The 9,224-nt window shown below is 50.3% G+C and overlaps 1 protein-coding gene across 1 annotated transcript; it reads right to left on the minus strand.

Annotated features, from left to right (window-relative positions):
- Nucleotides 1-2,287: 2,287 nt before the first annotated feature.
- On the minus strand, nt 2,288-4,306 carry CPLX2 (complexin 2). The gene is made up of 3 exons (XM_032628494.1): nt 4,191-4,306; nt 3,877-4,052; nt 2,288-3,117 (listed from the first exon to the last, which is right to left on the minus strand). The coding sequence occupies exons 1-3, from the start codon at nt 4,219-4,221 to the stop codon at nt 2,920-2,922; spliced, it is 405 nt and encodes a 134-aa protein (XP_032484385.1). The 5' UTR covers nt 4,222-4,306; the 3' UTR covers nt 2,288-2,919.
- Nucleotides 4,307-9,224: the final 4,918 nt, after the last annotated feature.

Consider the following 9,224-nt stretch of genomic DNA (forward strand, 5'->3'; position numbering starts at 1 on the left):
TTCTTCCCCCTCCCACCTTATACACCTCCCACCCCAGGTACTTCATGTGACCATCCCTTCCCTGCTCGAACACCTCACAAATATTTTGTGCTCCCACGAGTGTGCTTGCCCATGACATCCTCTCTGGGCCACATATTAGCCTCTCTCCACAGTAAGGTCTGTGTCAGGAATGACGGTCATCGCGTTCCCCTGGACCCAAGAGTTATGGTGGTATGCCCCAGGCAGAAATTCTCCCCCTGTCCCTGCCTCCAGGAAGACCTCCAGTCGTCCTGCTCGGGAGCAGGCTGGAGGAGTCTAAAGGAGTCCAGGATGTGCACCAGACCAAGCCAGCCAGCCTGGAAGGCACTCTCATATGGGAAAAGCCCTGAGCCTGCTCTGGGGGTGCAGAGGGGCTGTGAAGAGTGTGAGGGATGCCGCTTGGGGATCTGGGGTTCCTCAGGCCTGCTCATCTGAAGCTCCCTGGGCCTCGGTCTTCACTGTCCATCTGGCACTCTCTGTGCCCTGGCACCACCTTTGAGGTCTGCGGGCCCCGGTCAAGAGGGAGACCTTTCTGAACACTTGGGATTCACCCCTGTGTCCAGGTAGGACCTACACACAGGGTCTGGGGAGGTCTGGGGCCCAGGACTGGGCTCTGCCTGTTTCTGCCCCAGGACCCCAGGGCTCCTGAGAATGACCATCCTGCCCAGGATAACAGATACAAACAGAGAAGCAGACAACAGGGGTGCAAGGTGGCCCCCCATCACAGAAACAGGTACAGACACAGACACAGGCCCCCTGGGGGGACAGGACACAGGGGCACAGGGGAGGGGGTGTGGGTGGGGGAGAAGGGCAAGTCCAGGGAGCTGGAGCTGCTGAGGCCCTGCTCCCCAGAGAAGGGACAGACCAGGGGACTTTTCTAGTTCCCTAAACATATGGATTGTTTTGTCTCATCTTTAAAGTATTGCAGTCTAACTGATATGGCTTTAACTATTGGAAACAGACAGAGAAGACCCAAGTCTCTCTCTGAAATAAAAGCATAAATTCACTAAAATGGAAAACCTGCAGAATGCAAACTGGGGCCAATGGGGTAGGGGCTTCGGGACAGGCAAGTCGCCCCCTCCCTATCCCCTGCTTTTGGGGTAGGCCCTGGTGGGGGCCCAGCATGGCTTCTTGGGGCACTGCCTGGGTCTGTCCCAGTGGACTTCTGAGGACTTCAGGCAGGAACCCCCCAAGGGCAGGAGGACTCTAGGCCAAGGACAAGGTCTCCTCTTGGATGTGGCCATCTGTGACTAGTGGTTTGGGGGCCAAGAGGGGTCATCTTACCTATGTTCCTTCTCCCCAGGCACACGTCCTGCACACAACTGCCTTTTCAGAGCCAAACACATGCACACAACAGTCTCAGCATATCTGACAACTCTCTCAAACACATACTTCTACAACATCTAACACATTCTCATCACTCCTGACATACATGCTATTTTTGAAAACAAATGCAGACACTAGCTAACACATGCAAGCTCTAACACACATATGAGATGGTTAGTACACACATATGACACAATCTCAACTCATACATATCCCCTCAAACAAGCATACGTACACAAGGCTGCCTAACATACATCACACAGGGATGCTGACTCACACACACACACACACACAATCTCAAGACACTCTAATCATAGGCTTATATGTATAATCTCTGGGCATACAATTGCTGATGCAGTCTCTGCCATGTGCATTCATGCATGCCCGGACAAACACTTTCCTCTCTCGTTTGCTCCATGGCTTCCCAGTTCTCACACAACTTACTGAGAAGGAGGCCTTGACGATTCGGGGTGGGGGGAACAAATGCCAGTCTCACACATCCCAGAGGAGAGTTTGTTCTTGGCCAATAAGATGAAAGAACAGATGCCTCCTGTCAACTGGGAACTGGCTTTTCCCAAAAAGTTTGGGGCTTTGGCCAGGAAGGGTCCTCCTGTGGACCGTGGGGCCCTGGAAGCACATGAACAGGACAAGGTGAGGAAGAGGGGTGGATAAGAATGGGGGCAGCTTGGCTGCACCAGTGGGGGAGTCCCATGGCATGGGCCATCGCTGCCCAATGGCTCCAAGTATTTTCTGGGGGGCCTGGGCAGCCCCTTGGCTGGGCAAGCCGGGCCCAGCCTGGCAGTGGGGCTCCAGGACCTAAGTGGAGCGGGGGGAAGAAACAAGGGGCTGCCTTACCCTGGGGCCCCTCCATAGATGAGTTAAAGTCCATAGAGGATCCATTTGGAGGGGCTGGCTTGGCAGGGGCTAGGCCTCTTCAGGTGGGGGCTGGGAGAGGAAGGCTCCTAGACTGGGTGTCATCAGAGGGAGGAAAGAAGGAGAGCCCCAGCCTCCTGCCCAGACCCAGGCCCGGCCAGAACAGAACAGGCCAGCCTCAGGCTAGGCCCTAACAGGACAGACTTACCCTGACTCCCTTCCTCAGAGCCAGGCCACTCAATGCCCCTGCCCTGACCTGGAGGCCCACTGGGGTTTAGAGGCCAAAGGTCAGCATGCTGGGCAGGGCTGGAATGTGTCATTACTTTGACTGGCTGGGGACTGTGGTCCTCCTGGCAGTGGGGTGCATGAAGGAATGTATGGGGATTACCACACCAGCACAGACCTTAGGCTTCTGGAGGGGGGCCCCCCAGTGCTTCCTGTACTGGGTTCAATACCCCCTGCTGGAGAAAAGCTGTCTTCTTCTTTTCAAGCAACTTGGGAGTGAGGTGGAGGCTGGATACCCTGGGATGAAGGGAGTGTGAAGAGTGCTGAGGGAGAGGAGCCCCTGGCCAGGGAAGGGGGACAGAGGCCAACTGAGGTTTTCCCCTTCAGAACTGAGACTTAAATGAATAAAAAGAAAAGAAAGAACCAAAAAAAAAAAAAAAAGTAACAAGTGGAGTGGGGATGTGGTGGGAGGGCCGGTTACTTCTTGAACATGTCCTGCAGTGGCCCGGGCAGGTATTTGAGCACCGTGTCCAGGATGCTCTCCTCCTCCTCCTCCTCCTCGTCCCCGCAGCCTGCCGGGATGGCCTTCTTGGGCCGGGTCAGGCTCCCTTCGCAGGGCTGCTCCAGGGCTGCCTTCTCCTCAGCCTCCTTCTCCTCCTTCTTCTTCAGCCCATACTGGGGAGGGGGAGGGTGGAGAGGAGCATGAACAGGGCAAGGAGAGAGCTGGATCTCAAGGTCATGCATACGTGGCTGAGGCAGCTCATGGGAACTCCCTGTGAGCCCATGGGTCCTCTCATCTATAAAATGGGGATAAGGGCACATTCCTTGTGGGATTGTGCTTGCCTTCAGTTGGTATTTAATAAAAGAGAGATGGTGCCTGGGGTTTCCTTTAAAATTAATACCTGCCCACATAATTTCTTTGCTCTTTTGAAATCCTCCAAGATCTGAAAACTGAATGTTCTCCCACATGCTTTGGGCCCAATTTTGGTGACAAAACTTGACTGGAATTGATGGAAGCCTACTTATAGCCTTGATTTATTGCAGTGCGAGCAGACAAGTATTGAACTGTTTGGCATAGGGTGGCAGCTGCAAACTCACTGGGAGCGACACATAACAGTGCTCAGGGCACTATAGTACTTTCCAAAAATCCTCAAATTCTGGGCTCCAAACTTGTTTGGTCACCAGGATTTTGGGTCCAAGGTTGTGGGCCTGTAGCAGCAAACATTAGGGAGCACTTACTATATCCACTACCTTTTTTAATCCCCATAACGGTCCTTGAGGGAGGTGTTCCTTGACACGCATTTTTCTGATGAAAAGAGTGAGACTCGGAGAGAACTAGGTCTAAGGTGAGAGCTGGGATTCAAGGGAGCCCGAGGTTTTGGGAGACCCTTTTAACCCCTTACATTCCGGGATGGGCAAGAGGGTGGTGCTGACCTTGTCTCGTATCTGCTGCCGGACCTTCTCACGCTCGGCCTCCATGCGTGCGTGCTTGGCCTTGCGCTCCTCTTCTTGCTGCCGAAGTGCCTCCTGCCGCTCCTCCTCCTTCTTCTGTGCATCAGGGTCCTTCTCCTCCTCTCCGCCCAGCATCTTCCCCATGTCCTTGGTGGCCCCTGTGGGGGATGGGTTGGGGAGGGAGAGGACAGGGTCATAGAGGCAAGCCTGGGGATGGGGGGGCCTGGTGTGCTGAGGCCCCTCCCACCTGGGTCTGGATTGGGTAGTGGGCATGGGGTGCAGGGCTCGGGCCTCACCTCCAAGGGCCTGCTTCATGACGAAGTCCATGCCTACAACTCTGTTTAGGGTGCCCTAGCCAGCAGCCAAATTTGCATGCAGCACTTCAGGCAGGCCTGGCTTGGGGAGATGTGGCAGCCTGCAAAAAGAAGAGTTGGGTGTTAGATGGGAGAAGCTTCTGCACAGGCAGGGCAGTGGAGTTGGACAAACGACCGGTCACCCTGGTTCAGGCATCAGGTACCATCAGCCAGAGGCCAAGACCCAGTGCCTGGTACCACATGGACAGGGATGGAAAAGGGCTGTTTCCTGAGCAGTTGCTATGTGCCAGGCACATATGTGCTGCCAAATGGCTTCTGATCCCTATTTTAAAATCTTCATCTTGACCATGTTGCTTTAATTGGATCGAAGCCAGGAATGTTGGAAAAAGCCCAGAATTTGGACAGAGGCAGAGCTGGGTTCTGATGCCACCTTAACTCCTTATTTGCCATGTGACTTCCACGCGAGTTATCCAATATCATTGAGCCCCCGTTTCCTCCTCTGTAAGATAGAGGTGGCCGTGCCTCCTTTCTCAGGGATACTGTGGAGACTGGAGAGAATTCCAGCCTGGGCCACTGCATCAAGCCCTAGAAGGAGTGAGCTTGCGCTCGGGGCCCCAGCAAATAAGAGGTAAGTGAAAAATTGAGAACAGCCAGCTTACATGAACATATCCAGACTTCTGAAATTAGACAAATGGAGAAGTAAGTTATTTTCATTGCATAAAACATGTAAGTTTTATAGCTTAATATTGATTTTTATTTTGAATTACACAGAGGGGGTTGGAGACACAATAATCTTCTTGGGGCTAAGGGCCTTTAAATTACCAAGCACTGGGCCTCATAACCACTCAGCTTATGTTTGTCCTCATTTCTCTCTCCCTAAATCACCGACTTTCAGTTTTTATTATTATTTTTTTGCCTCAGAAGATTTTCTCCAAATAAAATCTTAATGGGAATCTCAATATGCAAAATACATAAAAATGGAACTGTTCCAACCATAGTGGGAGGGGAAGGGTAGTGGGCCTGGAGCCTCCCTCTATACTTGGCCTCCTTCTTACTCCGTTCTTCTAGCATCCCTGAGAATTTGAACCCAGATGCTCTAACTCTTAGAGACTTCCTTTTTATTTTAACCATTCAGTTTCACTGGTGCTTTCATAGGCAAAACTACCGCAAATCCTTTTTCAAGCATGGAGGGGGATATCCATGGGGATGGGGATATAACAGCCAAAGTGTCATGTACCTTGATGGTCAAATTGGACCAGGCCTACTCCCCCAGGACTTTCATTCTACATAGACTTGGGGTCTTTTTGATTTGCTAGGAGGATAAAGGGGTCCTGGGAAATGGTGGCAGAGGAGTCAGGCTGGATATTGCAACCAAGTTGAGTTCAAGGTCACTGGCTGTTTATTGATGATGGATTTTCCTCGTTTCTTTCAAAATGAGAAAACATACTGGCAGACTGAGCTCTTTTCATACCATGGGGCCTGAGAATTTGAGGACTTCCACGTGATCAGATCACCTGATAGGTTGTTTTGAGGAAAGTCACGACGGAGTAGAAAACCATCCACGGGGACTTTGGTATCAGACACACCTGGTTTGAAATCTTGGCCCCCCCCTCCAACCCTCACTGGCTGTGGCTCCCTGGGAAAGCTTCAGTTTGCTCCCTGCAAAATGAGGGAGTATTAAGTCTACCCTGTACTGATGTATGAAGGGGAAGAGAAGATACTGGTCAGGTGCCTGGTGTGTAGCAGGTGCTAGTTAATGTTAGCTATTGCTGATTGCATGTTTATGAGGACATGCCAGAAAGGAACAGGATTTCCAGGAAATGCAGAAGGACCCACCTGATCTAGAATTCTGAGTTTGAAGGTGGCTCAGCTCAGTCAATCAAGATATTTTCATTTGACTAAAAACATTGTGAAGAGACAGCATTTCTAAGAACAGGAAAAGAATAACAACCAAATGGTTTCAGGAACTCTTGGGTTCCTCCTCTGTGTTTACGTTTAGCTCAAGGAATTGCCAGGTGGTGGTGGAGGACGCAGGACTCTAAGTTGAGATGTTTCAAATTGGTCCACAGGGCACCTAACTTGCTGCTCTGGCAGGCATCTCTCCTGAACCAGATGATCTTCTGGGCCCTTTTCCCAGTTCTTCTTCTGAAGCAGTTCTGCAGCATTTGAACTGCTAGCCACCCCACTGTATCCTCCAACCTCTCTCCTTTCTTGCCTCTGTGACTCAGTTCTTTCCTCTCCCTCCGCTCCTACTGCTCCTTCTCCCCTCCCTTCCTTTGCTGCTGCTTTTCTTCCTCTTGCCTCTTCAGAAGTGTGTTCTCCAGGACTCTGAGCTCAGTCCTTATCTCCTTTTCATCTCTAATATTTCCCTGGGAGAACTCACCCTTTCCAGGGGCTTCACGACCGCTAACACTGATGACAGCTAGATGTCTTATCTGAGCACCAGACCCCTGTATTCATCCATCCAGTAAGTATTAGTTGAGCACCTATCATGTGTCAGACAGTCTGTTAGGCACTGGGGATATAACAGTGAACATGACAGAAAAGGTCCTGTGCTCGTGCAGATTACATTCTGGGAGTGTGTGTACTGTGAGTGTGTGTGTGTGTGAAACAGGCAATAAATAAGTCAAGAAATACACTTGCCTCCCTCTTGCCTGCCTTCCCCTGGCTGTCCCACGGCACCACTCAAACTCAACATGCCACTGGCAATCTATTTTACGTTTGGTAGTGTATATACGTCCATGCCACTCTCTCACTTTGTTACAGCTTACCCTTCCCCCTCCCCATATCCTCAAGTCCATTCTCTAGTAGGTCTGTGTCTTTATTCCCATCTTACCCCTAGGTTCTTCATGACCTTTTTTTTTTCTTAGATTCCACATATACGTGTTAGCACACGGTATTTGTTTTTCCCTTTCTGACTGACTTCACTCTGTATGACAGACTCTAGGTCCATCCACCTCACTACAAATAACTCAACTTCGTTCCTTTTTATGGCTGAGTAATATTCCATTGTATATATGTGCCACATCTTCTTTATCCATTTATCCAGTGATGGACACTTAGGTTGCTTCCATCTCCTGGCTATTGTAAATAGAGCTGCGATAAAATAAATTGCTAGTGGGAAGCAGCCGCATAGCACAGGGAGATCAGCTCGGTGCTTTGTGACCACCCAGAGGGCTGGGATAGGGAGGGTGGGAGGGAGGGAGGCGCAAGAGGGAAGAGATATGGGAATATATGTATAACTGATTCACTTTGTTATAAAGCAGAAACTAACACACCATTGTAAAGCAGTTATACTCCAATAAAGATGTTAAAAAAAAAAAACCTCAACATGCCACCTCTCTGTCACCAAACCACCTCCTTCTCCAGACTCCTCTGCTTCCTGTATTCATTCAGAAAACTTTGATTACCAACCCCAAGCCCCCGCATGCAAAGTAATCTACTCAAGGGATGAGTCTTCTCCATGTTTACATCCTGTCACTCCAGGTGCCTCTTACTCCCAGCCTCCTGGGATCACTTAGCCAAACTTCTTGGGTCCACCCCAAGGTCCTGCTGCTGACTCCCAGCACGGCCCTTTTAGCTGTTAGGCAATTTCTTCACCCTGTCGAGAGATTCCACTAACCAGTTTCTTAAGGCCCAACCTACTCCTACCCCATCCCTCTCAGCAGGTGAGTTCCTTGTCACTTTATGTAGTGTGGTGCAGCGGAAGGCTCGTGAGCTCTGGTGTCAGGCACATCTGACTCAGAGCCTGAATCTGCTGCTTTTTAGCTGTGTGATAGTGAGTAATTGACTTAACCTCTCTGGGTCTCATTCTTCTTTATAGAGCGAGGATTATAATACCATTTTGAAGGCTTAGAATTAATCTATGAAATGTATTTTGCACATGATGCGGGCTCAGTAAACGGTTCTTGTTATCATTACCAAAACAATTAACTCCCCTCCTAGCTCCCAAGGAAGAAGTCTCCCTCCTTCCCCCTGAAGCCAATCCATCTGCCTGAGCTCCAGATTTTCCCTCTTTACACCTTCTCCTTGATCCATTTTTTACTCCCTCTTCCTCGCACCTTCAATCTCTTCTCCATACGTCTCTTTTATCCCCTTCCTTCTCCGGCTCCTGCTCCGAACCCTATCTTTCTCTGAATCTCTGCCCTCTAGCTTCATGATCAAGTAGTTTCCACTTGGTGTCATCACTTCCTCACCTCCCAGTCAAACTCTTTGGCTCTGTGAGATCGGGGAGTTGCAGCCCCTGCACTGCTGCTGAAGCTGCCATACTCAGAGTTGCCAGAGTCCTGCTAGTCACCAGACCCAGGAATGTTTTCACAGCCCTCCTTCTCCTTCTCCATCCCTCTGTAGTATCGATGCTGATGAAGACCCCTTACCTCCCTCTCACCCACCCTGCCTTTTTTCAGCCTTCTTCTTGAATTTCCTGAATTCCATATGACACAGCACTCTTGTGGTCATCATCTTACTTCTCTGATGGTCTCCTTTCTGTCTTTTGCTGGCTCCCCCTCCCACTGCCCCTCCCCCTCCCACTGTCTACCTGGGAAATCTCACCTACCCTTATTGGTTTATGCACTTCTTCAGTCACAGACCTCTCACCCTCCCTCTCCCCAAACCTGCACATTTAACTCTTTGCTGGATATTCTTAAATTCATTCTATCCAAAGATCAACCTCATCCTTGCCTCCCCTCCCCACCAGCCACCTTTTCCTCCAGCATTCCTTCTTCCAATTGCCTCAGTGGAAAACTCCACAGTCAGGGAATTCTTCATTCATTCATTCATTCATTCACTCACACTACAAATATGCTTTGGGCATCTACTTTCTGTCAGGCATTGTTCTGAGTGCTGGGGCTGTGGCAGGGAACAAGGGAGTCATTGCATTTGTTCTCACAGCATTCAGTCAGCTGGGGAGGTAGACGCTGGGCAAAAACCACACAAGGAATTGGCAAGTTATAATTGGGACGGGGTGCTGAGGAAGAAGGTCCAGAGATTATAGCTCCACAGTGTTTCCTGCATCCA

Source organism: Phocoena sinus, chromosome 3, assembly GCF_008692025.1.
Source record: "Phocoena sinus isolate mPhoSin1 chromosome 3, mPhoSin1.pri, whole genome shotgun sequence".
In the NCBI taxonomy this organism is placed as follows: domain Eukaryota; kingdom Metazoa; phylum Chordata; class Mammalia; order Artiodactyla; family Phocoenidae; genus Phocoena; species Phocoena sinus.